Raw genomic sequence first — 18333 nt, forward strand, 5'->3', positions numbered from 1 at the left:
GGGAGATATCTCCTGATAAAAAGGAAGCGTTTTACATAGTTATCTCAGCTTTGAAATTTCGTGTCAGTACTCCTTTAAGGGACAAGAAGAGAGCGGAGTGGGTCAGGAAACAAACGCGTGCTAAGGACATATTAGTAGAAATTAAGAAGAAGAAATGGACGTGGGAAGGGCATGTAATGCGAAGGCAAGATAACCGTTGGTCTTTAAGGGTAACAGAGTCGATCCCTGGAGAAGGCAAGCGTTGCAGGGGGCGGCAGAAAGTTAGGTGGGCAGATGATATCAAGAAGTTTGCGGGGATAAAATAAATTGGTCACAGTTGGCACAGGACCGGGGTACTTGGAGATCCATGGGAGAGGCCCTTGCCCTGCAGTGGGCGTGGACAGGATGATGATGATGATGATGATGATGATGATGATGATGATGATCGTCAATTGCGGGGCTGCCGCTCTTTGTGCGAAGCTAATCGTCAGCTAGGGTGCTTGATCGAGCCTTCTCGTTCTCTTTCGCAGGCATTTACAGAAGAAGGAACCCCGCAGGATGAAGGTGAGGCTGTTGATGATCATTAAATCAGATCAACGCTGACAGTTCTCTACTTGATCGGGGTCAAATGGAGTTCACCCGGAAGGAAACAGTGAACAAGAGCGCGAAGACAGTAGAAGACACGTGGAGCTGTGTATTTACAAATGATAATTTTTAGGTAGAGGGGGGGGGGGGAGCGAAACAGAACAAGAAAACGTTCGCCCTTTTCCGTACGACAAATAAGTAACACTTTGATGGGGCTTAGTTACACACAAACTTATACAGCAAATCTGTGAACTCAGAGGGGGTGTGTTCGAACACCTTGCGGCATAGTTTCTCGGTAAATTGGAATTGCTGCCGTTTTAGAGCGAAAGCTCTATTACCGTACAGGTGCCGTCATAAGTAATTGAAACGAGGATTTGTGAATATCACAATATATGTGTCTTGCTTGCTTTATGACAGCCATTACCTGTTTACAGGAAGCCTTTAAATTAGCGAGTACTCCTTTAAACGCACACCAATGCAGCCAAGCAGTCTCCGGAAGAATAAATTCTGTAAATTTAGTAGACCGTGTTCCAATTACTTTTGACGGCACCTGTACTTCCTTCAAGTTCATTCATCGCGTCGCAAGTTACCTTCAGCCGCCAGCGCCGCGGAGGCTAAGAGGCTAAGGCGTTGAGCTGCTGAGCACAACGAAATGGGTTCGAACCCGGCCGCAGTGGCTGATTTTTAGACGCAGGCGAAAAGTGAAAACGCCCGTGTGTCGAGATTTCGGCGCACGTTAAAGATGCCCAGGTGGTCAAAACTAATCCGGAGCGCTCCACTACTGCGCGCCTCACAGCCCTAGTGTAGCTTCGTTGCGTTAAACCCCACAATCAACGGCTGGCGGGCAAGTTGCGCTTTTTTTAACACGAAGGTGTTTTATTCTCGTATACACGAAGATTTCACTGACGTCATATCCGTCACGGAAATGACACCAGGGGCGGTATTCCCGTGTTTTGTCCTTTTTGTGTCCCTTTTCAAAATTGTCCCTTTTGAGCGAGCCCTGATTGGCTAAAAGCGAACACCCGGATGTGACGCCTTACAAGATGTGACGCCCTATGAGCCGTGGCTACTCGGAGCAGACGATTTGGAGCAGACGATTTTTCGTCGCCTTATTGTTGATTCGCTCGCGGAACAAAAAACACATAAGATAATCTGATACGGTTTCACTTCATTAAAATGCGTTTGCAAGACCAGTTACGGTATTTGAATCAAAGGCCCACTGCTTAACCGGAAGTACGTCACGATGAAAGGGACGCAAAAGGGAAGTTTTCAAAGGGGACAGTTACGAGAATACCGTCCCAGTACACCTTTTCCGAAGCGACCCGCCAGCAGGACGTCGCTCGCCAAGCACACCCACAAGACAGCCACCGACCCGCAAATCATGCTGAGCCGCAGATTTCGCTGCACATTTCATTTTCGTATTTTGCCGATTCCTGTGACGGATGAATCAACCACAGTTTTTTTTTTTTTTACTTATCGCTTCGCTCGCTTGGAGACTGGCCGCTGCGGTACCACGTGACCAGGAGAGGGTGAAACGGCCGCTTCGTTTGCGAACCCCGTGACTAGACGAGAGTTTAACGGATGGTTCGCCGTTGATGGCGTGCCGACTGGTCTATGTATGCATGCTGTTTAGCGCAAGCGAAAAAAATGAATCCAATCGGCAAGCCGCGAAATCTCAAGCAAAGGCAAGCTTTCACGAAACGGTGTGTGCCTAATCATCGCTTTCGCTCGTGATAGCTGGGTTTAGAAGTCATAGGCCTGAGCCATTTTTTCTCAAATGCATATTCAGTAGAGCACAGTAGCGAACCCGGTTTTAACAAAATAGCGGCTATAACGAACAAATCTTCGTTTCTCGTTACCATTTGTATACATTGATTTTGTGTCCGGATATAGGGAAGAGTGGGTCTAACGAACTCATTTCAGTTTACCGATGTGTTCGTCGTAAGCGGGCTCGGCTGTATTCGATATGGTGATTTGGCGCTTACGTTTGTGTGTTGACTGACGAATGCAGACAGCGTGACGCCGCGAGCCCTCCAGCGAAGGCGCCGACGACGCAGAATCAAGCGGAGCTCACTGCCCAGCGGCAACGGGACGACGCTCGTGGCCATCGAGGAAGGCGACGTCCGGTGGGAGGAAGAGTGGAAGGACGACGGACGACTTCTGCCGCGCACACAGTCAAACGAAACCTTAGATGCGTCGTACTCATTATGGAAGATTCTCATGTCAGACTGCTCGCACATGTGTGGAGGAGGTGCGTACATTTCTTCTTCATCGCTGCGTCTTTTCGAAGTGGCCTGCGGTTTGTTAGGCTCCAAAGAGAGCTTTCAGCCTGGGAGAGCGGTCCTTTTGAGCCACACGCTTGAAGAGAAATAAAAACGCGAATTTTCTGCCAACCTTCTGCTGGGGAACCCCTAAACATGTTCATAGGGCAGCTCTTCTCGTTAGACATTGGGTAGTAGACCTGAATCAATTGTTTCCGCGGTAACTGAGTCAGAATGAAATTTTTTCTGGTATTAGCTGAAAGCTACAACAGACGTATATACTTTTGAGTGCGGCGTACGGCGCACGCATTGAGGTCACCCGCTGGGAAAATTACCAAAGCTGCAGCCTCAACAGGCATACAGGCTTCTTTAAAAATGTGGGGTGTAGAAACATTTTAAGAATTTTTTTTATAAATTAGGGTAATAGCCCGAGGGAAACTCCGTGAATACACGGCGGAGCTTTACTCGCTAACCACTGGTGGTGCGCAAAAGAAAACAAGAGAAGCTCATTTGTGGCACTTTGTTTTTTTTATTATGCTAATTTTAATAAAGTGCTTATGCCTGGTCGTTTTCTATGAACACATGAAGTTAGTTGAAAACATTGTCCAATTGGCTTCCCAGATAAAGGACAGCGTCGGCCATGTTCTGAGCTTATTCGGCATATATAACGACGCGCACTTTTCTCTTTCTGGCGGGAACTGTGCGTTCAAAGCGTCGTTTCTCCCTCCTCATCCGGTCCGCAAGACCACACTTGCGAGAAAGACCTCGGGGTGAAATTGATCAAACTTCCGGTGCGACGTCACTGTCCTGGTTCGTAAGACAACCAATCAGAGCATGTGGTATTTTCTTTTTTTACAAACACTGTGGGGGAACTAACTGCTCATGGCATCCACTTAATAACGAAAAAGAGGAACCGCACGACGCGAAAGTTCAGAAAGCTAACTTCAGTCTCCCTTTAAAGATTAAGAGTAATGACTTGCTTTGCTCCGCAGATAGGAACGTCAATGTTGGTTAGGAAGGAGGGCGGGGATTAACGAGACACTTCTCGCAAAGTGTATCAAGTTTTAAAGGCCGCGCTCTCTTGATTACTTTCGGTATCATCATCAGGCTGATACTAAAACTAGTCAAGAGATGGCGCCACAGACCCTCTGGTGAATCACTGCTCCGCACTTTTGACAGCTTTCACGTTGAGTGGAACTGCATTAAGTTTTTTATTGAACGAGACGCCATCTTCCCTGTACCAACGACGGTGCCTCTGCGTGGCCGCAGGCATCCGTAACGTGACGGTCCAATGCGAAGCTCGAGACAACCATGGGAACGGGAGCCGATGCGACGAACGTCGGAAGCCAACGCTGAAGACGGGCTCCGTTGCGTGCAATACTGATCCATGCACCGGAAGGTTGGTCCTATCATTTTTTCCTGTGAGGAACATGCCTGTCTTGTCCAACTTTATGTCAACAATATACAGCCCGTAATTGTGGGCCCAAGCGGCCATTGTGGGGCTATTTTCTTTGTCATTCCGTCATGGTGTCCTAGTAATGCAGGCTTGCCTACGTTCTTCTAAAAAATCATCATTGCTTAGGTCTGCTTACGACCTTTGGAGGCAAAGGCCTAGCGATTACAACTACTACATGGCATTTGGGTATCTTTCTTCGCTTTATTTTCTTCGCGTTCTGACGCATATTACTCCGACAGACAGACTGGCCGTACTTCTCGCTACACCCGTTCTGCGCACGTGCTGTCACGTGCGGGTCTCACGGCACACGCATCATGCTAATTCTTTCATTTATTCCGGCAGGGTACAGGATTAACACTGTGATTAGCGCACCCGGCTGTTCCCCTGGAGACCCGAGCTGAAATCCCACACGAAGCCAATTAGTTTTCTCTCTGCAGCGGCAGCCATTTTGGTACCGTTCGTGTTTTACCCGAATGCAACTACGACTACGGCCACTTTTAACGTTTGATGCGGCGCCAAGACTTTCGCTTTAAAAGCTTTTGCAAAAGCCGCGACGTGGACACATGATGCACGGAGTGGTTTTTCCTTTTTGTTGTTGTTGTTCCTTTGTTTGTGGCGCATACCTACATGTAAGATTGGCCAGGATCGGGAACTTTATTGGGGTTACTGTGCTCGATTTAAGAAACTAAGATTTGGAGAAAAAAAAAAATTGATGAAAATTTCCTTCGGCAGGTGGCACGTGGAGCCGTGGCGCGGCACGTGCTCGGCCTCCTCCTCCTCCTCCCCGGCGCAGGGCGTGCAGAGCCGCCTGGTGGTGTGCGTGGAGCCCCTGGCGCCGCCGCTCTTCTCACTAGTCCCCGACGGGCGATGCCCGCGGCCCCGACCCCCGAGCCTCAGGAAGTGCGCCCTTCTGGCGCCGCCGCCGCAGCCAGCGCCGCCTGCCGGAACCGCCCTGCCTGCCGCCTCGTGACCCCGTGCACAGGTGTGTTCTGTGTCAAAAGAACCTAGCCCGTACACGCCTTAGGTCTCAGCAAAATTATTTATACCATTCCATACCCTGCTCTGACTTGCCCCCAGAGATGTCACATTGAGGTCGCACTTCATACACTGTATAAGACCACCATTAAGGGAGAACTGGCACGAAATTTTAGAGCTGGGATAACTACGTAAAGGTCTTGCTGTGTATATTGAGATATTTTCCAGCAAGTTTTAACAGTAACCATTCAGTATAATATATTTAAGTCCATTTTAATTTTTGCGCGCACGAGAAAGCTCAGAACGAATACCCTTTCGCAATCGGCATCATTATGACGCCATCTTCTACTGGCTCCAAACTTCCTACGTTAGAGCTATGCGTTAGAGTGGCCAGCGCGCTGGCTGCAGTTGGTGCGCGCTGCTTTGGCGAAAGGATGACGTCACGGTTTTAGGACTGACGTCATATGATGTCCGGGCTGTGGATGCCACGGCCTGTCTGGGCGTGCCTGTCGAGACCGTCGTGGTGCGACCAGAATGTTGACGTCACGAGCACCGTCCTGTCATGGCGGCCACTTCGATGTTCGTTTTGTCGAAGGCGAAACTGGCACGGCTAATCGAGGGTGTAAATAATTATTTACCCTGCGATCGACCGTCTAATGGGCCATTCTATAGATAGCAGCGAAAAAACGTAAAACGAAAATTTCATGTCAGTTTACACTCCTTTAACGTTCACATCCCGTACACCCACCGCGAGCGCCTATACTCTACGGGGCTGTTCTTGACCCTGGGAGATGTCATACACCAGCATAAAGACCGGCAAATGGCGCGTTTTTCGTGCGCAAACGAGGGACAATGGATACTTCACCAAGTTGCTTTCAATCCGATGTACGTTCCCATCATCACCCGTCCTTTCCAGCTTCCGTATAACCTCAGAATTGCTTCAATTCCCCCCCCCCCCCCAAAAAAAAAAAAAAAGTTGCTGCTGATTACAAGAGTTCAGAGAAGCAATGGTCATTGCTTGACCGGAATAATAGGAGCTTTGTGATGGCAGCTTGTACTGGGGCGCTGATCGGTCTCAACGGGTGCTGCGGGCATACGAAGAAAAAAAACAATAGCCTTTAATTTTCTTAAAATTGTAACTTAGCTGGGGAAATTTGATTGCAAAACATAAGCATTGTGATAATATAAACAGTTAGTATTTAACTCTAAATACAAAAACGAATCCATGGTAGTCGTAAAAAAAGAACCCATTCTTTACGCAGCTTGTACTGGCATACCTGGACTGTGCAATTTCACACATGTTCTTTTGTAAGGAAGTAGCACTTGGTACGAACATTTATTTGCGACTTTTCGTTCGTGTGTCTCACCTACACCCAAAAAATAGAGGGAAGGAGGCTCCGCGACCCAGATTGTACCCGCTTTGCCGTAAAAAAAAATTACTCCCGCCTCCCCTCGCGGGAACCCCTGTGTAGGTGCGACGCATAGGGGGTTCCGTTGTTGTTTCCGTTAGGTTGATTCTCCCATCGCGTGAAACGTGCTGTGAACCCCCTACCGCGGCTATGACGCAACACAATCCAACACAATCCACTTTAATCCAATCCAATCCAAGCCAAGCAAAGCCAATCGAATCGAATCTAATCCAATGACCCTCGCGAGAGAGTGTTCGCTATCGGAGAGGAGAAAGGGTGAGCGGCGGAGAGCGAAGCTCGCGCGGCGACGAGAATGGGGGAGGGGTGTGGATCGACAACAACAACGCCGTATGGAGGGACAAGGCGAGTGAATGAGATGCAGTCGCATCTAAAAATTGCGGCAGCTTCACACTAATGGCGCGAAGACTGGAAAAACAGCGAAGCTGGCTGCCCCGCCTATAGCTTACTCTTGGTTGGGAAAGCTTATGCGTGGTTATACTTGGAGACTCGGCCATTTTTTTTGCGTGGTTGTGCTTCGAGATTCGGTCAATTTTTCCGCGTTGTGTCGTTGTTAGAGCCCCGAAAGAGCAATAAACACTCGGTCATTAAAATACGTACAATGTACGCCTGCCCATCGGCTTTGCGGTGAAGCTCCAAAGGGTAGCGGAGGGCGCAGCGGGACGAGTGTTTGCTCAAATTTTTGGGCTCGGTCGGTGTCGTTTGGCGTGTGGGTCGCTAATTAAGACGTTTATTAACGTATTCGCTTCTCAGCTCAGCATTTTGAATTGTGTCATTTTTTTTTTTCATTAATTCTTCTCTTTGCACTCGTCGCAACAAGCGATACAGCGGCCACCCCGCGACGGGTTTTCAAAGCACGTGCTTACACTAGTTGTATCACGCCTCCGACAGGCGCCACAAGTCCCGCCCCAGTAAGGGCCTTACGCCCGAGCGCAGCGAGCCGGCGCGCGCGATGAAGTCATCGCTCACGGCGAGGTTTTCGTGCGCACGTTCGCCGGCCCAACCGCCCAGCTTAAACAGCTTCGCTGCTAAAACATACTGTGTGAACCACGTCCACACGATCGCCTGCCACTTCTCTTTTCGCGCAGGTGGAACCGCCATCGTATTTCTCGACTCCAGCGCTCTAGGCTGCTGTGCGGCCCGCAACGCAGCCGCTTCTCGAAGACACGTCCAGCTCCCCGTCGCCAAGACGAACGCTCGCAAGTTGCGGTGGAGAAGGACGCGTCCCGCCTACCGTTATAACTTATTTGTTACGCATTCTTCTAGCGCCGTCACAATAAAACACAGAAGCATTTCCATGTTATTAAAGGACGCTCCTCCTTACAGAGGCGAGGGAATATATCTTGCTGATTGTCGTTGCATGTTGGTTTTGTCTTCTAGTTGCGTCGCCTTTCACAGTAAATGGGATATGACGGTGTTCTCTACGGGTTAAGTAGAAGAGCAATTGTAGTATTCCTTGAATGCGACTTCGCCACGATGCGCTCTGTAGGCATACACGGGCTATCATCATCATCATCACCATCATCATCAACAACAACAACATCCTATCTACGCCCAATGCAAGGCAAATGCCTCTCCCATAGATCTCCAATTATCCCGGAGCTGTACGCTATACACTGACTATACGAGGTATTTAATAAAATAAGAGCCCTTAATGAAAGGCGCCAGACCCTAGGGCAAACATACAAGATTTTAGACCATAATTCCTGAGCAAACACCTTAATTAATACAGCGAAGCTTTCTCGGTCTGACTGATGACGGCGGTGTAACCAAAACGCACTGCAGGAAAGCCAACAGTACACAATGGTGTTGATGTTGAGGAAACAAGATAAAACAATTCCCGTCGCTTTTTGGGGACTTCTCAGCTAACTTCTAAGCGAAACCGAAACATTGTTCTCACTTAAATTTTCTTGGATGAAGCCAGCGCGAACTTAGACGAAGACGATGGAAGTGCAACACAAGGACAGCCGCTGGTCTAACAACTAAATTTTCTGCTAAGACAACAGTTTTAATTGGCAAACTAGTTTGGACACGTCGCGAGGTGCCGCGTCCGAAGGAGCAGTATTCTTTGCAATCTACCGAAAATAGAAAAATTGCAAGGTATTTTGTCATTCTGCACTAATTCAGATAAGCGAATAACGGCTGACTTGATTCATTTAACCGTGCCATTATTTTAAAGGGTCAACAAAAGTATCTTTCAGTTCGGTTTATTCAAAAGAGTGTCTTATCCCGATAACAATGATATCAATTTTATCGCAAACTGAAAACAAGAAATCCAGATATTAAAGAAAACAGACCAAGTGGCGGCGACTACCCAACCACTTCGCTGAGGCGTCAACATACCTACGCACGAAATTTTCATCCCGTAGGCAGCGACGTCAACATAGTCATTCACATTCTCACATACCCACTCGGGGAAATCAGGTAACTTAGTTTTACACTGTATGAGAGGCGGTTGGATTAAACTTGAGTTCACTATGCTTCTGTAGTAGTCATGTAAATACGGCGATATACGAACAGCTGACCGACGTATCACGCGAATCATCGCGACGCCGATAAGGCGTAAGGGCTTATCTCCATGGAGCGAAAAACCGGCTAAGAAGTGGCGAACGACGCCTGAAAAAACGCCTGCTCAGCGATCTGTCCGAGTCAAACCATAGTCCCACCCGCTATTAATCTGGTTATTCTGGGTCTTCTAATCACTTTTAATGTCAACAGATGAAACGCCACCATCTGCCAATCTCGTTGCCCTGGGTGTCGCCGTCCCTTCGAGCGGTCTTGTGAATTTTGTCTAAAGCACGGGCCACATAAAACGAGATTCGCCGACGAACTTCGCCCAGCGGCAGCAACCGACTGGACCCGGCGGGGGCCCTTTGCCCGCCTATACAGCGAATGTTAAAGTTCATTCCACCGCGGCGCAGATACCGTAAAATTTTGAGCGAATGCCCACGTTTGAAGGACCCCAGCCCCTTCTTTTTTCGCTGTACTATTTGTTCGGAACGGTATTCCGGTACATCACCCCCCCCCCCCCCCCCCCCCACCACCACCACCCCTGAAAATAGTGAGACAAGATGATAACGCACCGGTAACAACCGAGTTTAAGCGGTGCGGCGTCACCAATCTGGACAAAGACGGAAGACGGTGAACTCAACGACCGCCTGTCGTCCGTCGACGATGGAGCCCCCAAGGAATGCGACAGCCCCGCCGCATGGAAAACAGCCAAGATCACGATAATTCCTAAACAAGGGAAAAATCTTCAGCTCGGCAATTTCAGGCCAATCTCGCTAACATCATTGCAACGGAGCTGACACTGCCGTGATAACGAGCGCAAAGCTGTCGCTCCTACGTGAGCGTGACGTCACTCGCCCAGCCTACATAAACCCGTCGTTATCTGCAGTAAAGCGTCGTTCGATCCCTTTCGTCTGCTCGTTTACAATCATGCGTGGGAAAATTATTTGAACACGTTGTGATCGCTCACCTTAACCACTTAAACTTAACGACTTGCTTTAACTTACACTTACCCTTTAACCACTTAACCTGTTTTCCTATCCACCCACCATGGTTGGCTTTCGTGCGGGTCTTTCCACGCAAGATGTCATGTTATGATTCAAACATCGGCTGCTCTCCGATGGACCCTAGAGATGTTCTTGCTCTAACTAAGGCCTTTGAAAACGACCACCACGACGTTATCCTGGCCCAACTTGCTGATCTCGGCGTTGATCAACGAGCCTCTAATTACATCAGACTTTCTTTCCGACCGTACCGCCCGGCTCTTCGTTCGTGGGCTGGAATCAGACATTATTACGATAAGCAGTAGGGGAACTCCATGGGGCTCCGTTCTGTCCCCTTTCCTGTTCAACGTGGCCATGATTAAACTTCCCTAGCTACTCAATTCCTTGCTAGGTTGTCAAACTTTCCTTCGCAGAAACTTACTCCACTTTGGGGATTTCGCCTAAATCTGGTCAATTAACACCTGTCCATCACTTCGAATTGTTGATCAATTCGCTCTCGCCCTACAAACGACTAGCCTCCTGGTTGGCTCAGTTGGCAGCGGGGCCGGATTAGGGGGAAAGGGAAAGGGGGGGGGGGGGGCTACGCGGGCTGCAGCCCCGGGCCCCCAGCTTTGAGGGGCTCCGCTCGACCATATAAAAAAGTTTTTGTGTGTGCTTGCTGCCCTCATTGAAAGTTTAAGGTAGGCGCTTCAAACTTGCCTTCACATCAAAGATGACTAACTCGTGACAGGTGGAGAGAAGCGGAGGCCCCCCACGGTATGGTTGACAACATTCGAGTCCATTTCAATTCAGTTTAGTTATTCCTACTCCTCCTTGTTTTCCCGAGGTTTCTGGGAAGACGTCTTAGACCAAAGTCGCGGGTACACAGCTTGACGGAGCCTTAGAAGCTACACATAAAAGGCTCCGAGCTCGGCTTCGGTCTTTTTCGGCACAGGTCGTTTCCGTAGTCTTTTCGGTACGCGGACCGCTAAGTAAGTGAACGCTCCGGCGCGCGCACGTTTCGGGATAAGAAAGGGTCAGGCATGCGAATAATGAACTAATTTCTGAGGAATATTGCAAACTGTTTAAACCTGAGAGACGTTAAAGGTAATTATTGACAACTTAAGCACTGCCCGATGGTCTTAGATATCTGCGTATGCAGTTTCTACCAGAAATTTGAGTGCATAGCGCTTGACAATGAAGTTTATTGCGGAATTTCACTAGGCACATACGTGAGCACGTCGGCGCGGGCGCCCAGAGGAGGAGAAAAAAAACCAAAATATAAGAAAAAAGGAGAAGCCGCATTCATTTCACACTTGCATGTTAATGTGCGATTGAGGAACCATACTTCTGTTTTGGACTATGCCACAGAAGGGATGCTCTAAGATTTGTCGTTGGCGTTCGCTGATTGATTTGCGTGAAACCTGTGCATTTTTGTATGCTGGAGTGCACTTGCACCTGCGGCGATGATAAGCGTATGGTTATTTAAATGTTCAAAGGTTGTGTAGGCCACTTGTGAGGTCGTTCGGCTTCAACCCGCGCCTCTGTGGTGGAGCTCTGCAAGCTCTGAGCAACAAGCGTTGCGGAAGCTACACATCCCCGTGGCTTCATTCATAGCGTAATCTCGAGGCCCCACTTAGTGTGGACGCAGAGGCTGCCGGTCCAGCCCGCCCTTCGAGCTGGGGCGTTGACGCCAGACAAAGCAGGAACGCCTGTTTTCTTTCGGGATGACGAAAGCTGCGCCTACTTAAATAAAGTGTACTGTTAAGGGGTCTTTAAGCAGTGGTCGTGCGTTGCAGCAACTGGCCGTGGATGGTGGTGGGCTGTGGGGAGCCCTGTAGCGGCGCGTGTCCACCGCGCCGAGACGACGACGACGACGAAGGCGGAACCACGAGGCGCACGCTCACGTACGCTCGTGCTGGAGCGAGGAGGGTACGGGGGAGAGACGCGCACCTGCGCTTCGCCGCGACGCGCATGCGCAGTGAGCGTGTGGACGCCGCCGCCGACGGTCGAGGGACATAGCGCGACTAAGAAACGCTCCGCGTTTAAAATGCATCGTACGTGCGGCCCCTTGATGTCTTCTTGGTAACAGACCTACGCCGCGACTCGGGGGCGGTAAGCTCTTTGTCCCCGTGTGCGCTTTTCGCTTCGGAATGAGCCGGCGAAGGGCGCGGAACAAAGGGTGGCCCGCAGGTCTGATCGCGCTTGGGCACGGCGGCAGGAAGACAGGAACCCCCGTAGGGGCGCGGGAAAACAGTGGACGCGGAAGACCTGTTGAGGACTCGAAAGCGAGAGGTCGACCCAGATTTGCCGCCGTCGTAGAGAAGTTTCAGCCTGTTTCCACTGGCAGTGACGACCACCCGACCGATAGACAACGAACGACTGACTGCTGTAACTTATGTGCTGCACCGACGGGAGCAGCAGCGCAAAAGTGAGCAGGAGCATTCTATCCCTTCAAACTGTTGCCTGATGCCTTTTCCCGTACTCACCTGTCGCTCTCCAACCCAAAGGTTACGTAACGGCTTGCCGACTAGCAAGACCATAAAAGCGGCGCCACAGGAGTTCATCGCCTCTGAAATCTCGACGGCCATGCGCAAACCCCCTCAACCTCCGTCACAGACGGCGCGTTTTCTAACCCCGTGTGCTTTCTCGTACAGGATTTTGGCCCGTAAGCCGTGGCAGCTACCTGTTTGGCAGATGTCTGTATGTGAGAGCTGCCTGCGCGGACTTTGAGCCCTCCCATATATGCAAGTGGAGAACTGGAGGGGCATTGTTGAGACAACGAAATGCCGAGGTTTTACCATAAATAAGGGTCTTTGCAAAGCATTCGAGCTAGACGGCTTCCCGTGCTTGGGGTCGCGACTGTTTATGTTGGGCTTAGAATTTAGAAGCCCCCAAAGCGAGAGGCAGATTGAGGATAGAATCGGAAGTTAAGGATACAGCTGTGTTACGGGCAATTTGATGGATCTTGCGGCAGGAGAAGTCCCGACCGTTGTCGCTCGAGGGGTTTGTGCGCACTCGGAGCATACGAGAGAGGATAGTTGGAGTTTGGGGTACTCAAGGGGTCTTCACGCACTTGTAGCTGGAGTCGAACTGCAGTTTTGAAGTTTTTCTTTTATTACTCATGTGCTCAGCTTTGTTAACACATATAGTTGTATATTGATTCTTTACTTTCCTGTATCATATCGACATTTCGAGTTCGTCACTCCGGCCAAAATCTCCAAAAATTTTAACACCATCTCTATGCCCCTGCCAAATCGGCCAAAGCCGGGCGATTGGGTTCCTGATCGACGTCGCAGTTCCGGAAAAAAAATAATTTACTCGTTACAACTTGCGACAATACATACGTCCTGTTCATTTTTATGCGTATAAAAATGAAACCTTAAAGGCCTAATAAAAAGTGCTTCTTGTAAGAAAATACTCTTCTGTACTATTGCGTGTGCAGGCCGATGCGGCACTTCGATTAATTGTGAATTTGTGATGGACCGGAAATCAAACGATACTAACATTTACGCCTGATAAAATCCGCGGCGTGTTATATAATACTACACATCAAGCCAAGAAATTAGTTTCCGGAAACTGTAAAATTATAAGTTATCAGTGATCATATAGCATAACATGGGCTTTGAAAATTGAAACATAATAAAGCGAAAGCTTTATCATCCCCCTCGTCATCATCATCATTAGGGCCCCAATGACGCAGTAGCCCCTGGCCCCAAGTTTCCTAATCCGGCACTGGTTGGTAGAGTGACTGCTCCGGTTAAGCAGGGGTCCCGGGTTCGAATCGTAAACCAGGACGAATATTTCTTCAGCTGCAAAGTTTCTGAGGAAGCTGTACAGCTTTCCTTTGTAGCCGTACGTACGGCTGCATTGAGGTGGATGTCAAACTTTCCTTCGCATAAACTTACTCCACCTTAGGGATTTCCCCTAGATCTGGTTCTATTAGCGCCTTCAACATAGTTTATATGCCAATGATATCACCGCATCATGCGCATGTCGTGTAAGAGGAGACGACTCCATTAAACATGGAAGCATAATAAAGCAGAAACCATAAAGTGAAAGGCAGCTGGTCCAGGTTCTCAAGAGGTATGATTGATAAAAAAACACACAACGTGCAGCACTGAATTTTCCACGAGTTTAAAACTTGTGCATCTAAGTAGGATCAATGGTATTCTGTTTACATTCTGTTACTTTACGTGCTAGTTAATTAACAGTCTACGGTTATACGGTGGCTACCCGTAAAATCATTGACTAACATTGATTATAGTGTTCGGAGTTACCAGAGGGAAAATAAAGGCATGAAGACGTTAGCGCTTTATTACAATGTACATTAGCGTTTACATATTACTACCTTTTATACGTCCTTTTCGATGCAGTGAAAAAAGCATATAGGGGATTTATTGTCCGATCTTGGAGTTCAGCCGCTGTACAGTTTCGTCCCAGCCAAGATGAAGATGGACATGATCAAACCCTCGGCAATGGATAGACTCTACGAAAGAGAGCAGAAAAAAAGAACGCGGAAGAACACAGCATTTTGTGAGCAGTTACTATTATCACACAGTAAAAGATCTAGAAAATGGTCGAAGAGGTCATGATGACAAAATACAACTTCGTTCAATTTCAAAGAATTAGCCTTCCCAACCCCATTAAGCCACGAAAGATGTTTTAAACCGAAAAAAACGCAAGAAATATACGAAAAAAAAAAATCAAATTTGAAGGTGACGCAATATGGACAGAAATGAAGTAACGTGAGGAGGCACGAAAACATAGTTATACGCGTGTTACCTGCACGTTAGAATTCGATCGATACGATAAAACGAAACCACAATCGCCCAATTCTGTGCCGTGGTAGCGCTTTTGTGAGAACCATTTCCGACCCCCTCCGCCCCTTTTTTTAAATAAATGAGTTAGAACACCGTAACGCGTTACTGTGACATGTTTCCAACAACCGCAATGAAAATATTCGCGCACGAACGCCTTCAAAAGTGAAGCCCCAGTCTAAAATCACAACAGGAATACTGCAAAAACCAAACAAGAGTTCGACAAAAAACTTTGTTGTGACAACAGAAGTCCTGTTATTACGCCAAAGCCACCTGTTGTTACGACACACATTTCTGTTGTAAACGACAGTCAATTTTCTCAACGACAAACCTTCTTGTAGTCACAACAGAACTGTCATTTACGCTACTCTTCACAATGGGCAATAAAATTCAAACCATTTGCAACTACTGATAAACATCAGTATCCCGACAAGACAGGAATTCAGCACGACGGAACATCAAAATCAGGACATGAATGCGACACACGACGGAACATCACAATCACGACACGACAGGAATACGACAAGACGACACTACGACCCGCGAAAATACGACTAACTAGAGAAATTTTTCTTGTCTTTTTCGACTGGGGCCTCGTTCCGCTGAAGGCATTCGGTGCATAATACAAGGATCGGTACTTACAGCCACGGCAATGCCCATGGTGCTCTCGTATCCCACGGCGAAAGCAGCCACGCCCCCAGCCAGAAAAAAGATGGCGCCCGCACCATAGTACAACATCAACTGAAAGAGAAAGAACGTGGATTATTACTTCGCTGCGTTACAAAGTGCGTATGAAAGTGCTTTCAACTTTGACAGCCACTTCGCCACGTTGGGGTATATGTGGATTTCGGTCTCCGATAAAGCCCCTAAAATTACCTTTAAGGGCTAGACACATCTGCGAAGAACTACTCCTCTCCGAACAGCCTTCCAGCGGGTTTCTAACGGCTACCGAACCGGTGTCCGCAGAGGAAAAAAACGGCAGCATATCCACTCCGTGGATGATGGCGAGAGTGCGGAGTACGGAGACTCATAAGACATCCAAGTTGCGCCCCGAGTGACATTCGATTTGCGCCCCGACCGTCATTCGGTATGAGCCGTGAGTTGCACCTTGATTATTCCCTAAATGAAACTGCAACTCACGGCTCAAATCAAATTTCGCTTGATTTTCGCTTGATGGTGGTGTGCGCACGGATGGACGCGGACAGACTCTGGGAGGTCCTAAGGTACTCCGCATCGTTACAGGCGAGGGAGTAAGCCGTTTGACTCTCGGGTACTAACTCACGCTCGTAGGCCAATGGGTAAGACCACTGGCACTAACTCTGTCTGGTCTACCAGACGCAGGCTCGAATCCTGCCGGTGCCTGTGTAGTTTTTTGCGGTTGTAAATGCTATGCGCACGGACGCGGACGGACATTGTGCGGTCGTAAGGTACCCCGCACCTAAAACGTGTGGTGCAACGCTTCCTTCTCCGCACGTGTGTTTCGCTCTTTCGCCGCCGAAACCTGACTGCCCTTTCTCTCGGAGCTTGAATTGTTGTGCCATGTAACTGAATTTGGCGCTAAAACAAATCGCGGCAAGACATATACAGGCGCCACTTGTATATGGCGCCTGTATATGTCTTACCTCGTTTCTTTCGTCTACGTCTAGTTTGCGCCACGTTTTCTTCTTCCTTAAAATATGTACCAACTAGCTCAGCAACAAGTTTTGTTAAATCGCGGCAGTTTGACAACGGTGCACATGAGGCAAGGTCACTGCGCGGTATTTGCAGCATGGCTCCAATATGGTACGCCGTGGCAGAACTTTACCGACAAACGAATGGGATTCCTAGGGCGTCTGAGAGAGAGAGAGAGAGAGAGAGAGAGAGAGAGAGAGAGAGAGAGAGAGAGAGAGAGAGAGAGAGAGAGAGAGAGAGAGAGAGAGACAAAAAGAAGAATCACGATTTATGACTTTTCCACTGTGGTTAACAACAAAGTACGGACTGCAAAAAAAAAAATACAGGCAGGAAAACAGCTCTTTCATATATCAGTTCCTTAAAATTTGTGTTTTAATGAGCAACTCCATATTTTCCAATCGTCGTCTGCATAGTCTTATCAGACCACAAGTTTATTTGCTCTGACACTGAATTTTTGCCCTTATGCCCCCAAAATGGTTTAACTGGAAGCGCTCGGTAAACTGCGAGGTTTACCTGAACCTGAAGCAAACGGCAGTCCGCAAATTTGATTTGTTAGGTGTAACTTCATCCCTCATGATCCAAACAACGGGTATAAACTCCTGTTCTAAACAACAAATATAGGTTTCTAGGAGTCCACTTCTAAAACGTGTAGAGAAGTTCACTCGACGACTTGTTCTTCAGACGATTGGAGTCCGCACCGCCTCGTTAGAGCACATTACCCATCCTAAAATACTGTATTCCCGATGCCGACTCCTGGAGGCCTTCTTCAGCAAGATATAAAGCCGTCTTTAAAATAACCCGCCATATATACTTTGCACTTGCATTTGTGTTGCTTCCTTATTTGGTTTGCAAACATTAACAGCTCTCTTTTCCCACGTCACCCTTTATTCCTTCGATCTTGCCCTAGCGTTCTCTCGTTTCGAGACGTACAAGCCGGACACTTCCACTGCGAGGTATAATTTAATTTATTTATTAAACATATTATTAATTAAACATTACTTAAACGTATTTATATGCCACGGCCCGCCTCTAAGCCGACCAAAAAGATACAAAGCCACCGTTTTCTTTCTGCCTCCGCTCGCTCGGTTATCACACTTCCACCGCCGCCGCCGAATCACAGTAGCGAGCGCCAAAGTGCTGCGCACTGAAAAAGTTTCGGGTCTTCGGAAAAAAAAAATTTAGCACTGCTTGTGCTCTAACCCAGGCCGTTCGCTCAAAAATCAGCGGTTTCACCCCTATGCTATAAAGACTATGCCCTATGGTACCCTATGCTACAGCGCTGCGTATGTCCCTTATTTGTCCTCGTGTGTGTTTTCATTGAGCTGTAAATTTAACATGTAGAACCAACTAGCCGAGACGTCAACCTTACAAAGACCAAAGAGCGGAGTGTCCAAGGGGTGTCCAAGCATAGAAGGGGGGTCCAAGCAAACCAGAAGGTCGCGCTGGGTGCGTACGAGAAGTGTTGGGATTGTGCTTACATGGGAACGGAGTGCCGTTCATAAAAACAACAGCGCATATTAGACAGGACGGAAAACATGAGAAGACGGAACAAGCGCTGTCTCACAACTGCTATTTAATAAACATATACAGAGTACACATACATAAGCGGCCAAATTAACAGGCTTTGCATGCGTGACAACATTCAGTGTACTAGGCCGCGCACACAAA

General features: G+C 48.3%; 1 protein-coding gene across 3 annotated transcripts in view; it reads left to right on the forward strand.

Annotated features, from left to right (window-relative positions):
• LOC144163022 (A disintegrin and metalloproteinase with thrombospondin motifs 18-like) overlaps positions 1-7991 on the forward strand; it is a 174086-nt gene extending 166095 nt beyond the window's left edge. For all 3 annotated transcript variants that reach the window (XM_077693800.1, XM_077693801.1, XM_077693799.1), the window contains 5 exons: positions 510-543; positions 2576-2815; positions 4095-4224; positions 5014-5263; positions 7772-7991. In XM_077693800.1, coding sequence (XP_077549926.1) covers positions 510-543; positions 2576-2815; positions 4095-4224; positions 5014-5251 — 642 coding nt within the window. In that variant the 3' untranslated portion in view covers positions 5252-5263; positions 7772-7991. The remainder of the gene's footprint in view (positions 1-509; positions 544-2575; positions 2816-4094; positions 4225-5013; positions 5264-7771) is intronic.
• Positions 7992-18333: the final 10342 nt, after the last annotated feature.

This window comes from Haemaphysalis longicornis, unplaced genomic scaffold, assembly GCF_048455015.1.
Source record: "Haemaphysalis longicornis isolate Haplotype H1 unplaced genomic scaffold, Haemaphysalis longicornis Haplotype H1 scaffold_12, whole genome shotgun sequence".
Taxonomy (NCBI): Eukaryota; Metazoa; Arthropoda; class Arachnida; order Ixodida; family Ixodidae; genus Haemaphysalis; species Haemaphysalis longicornis.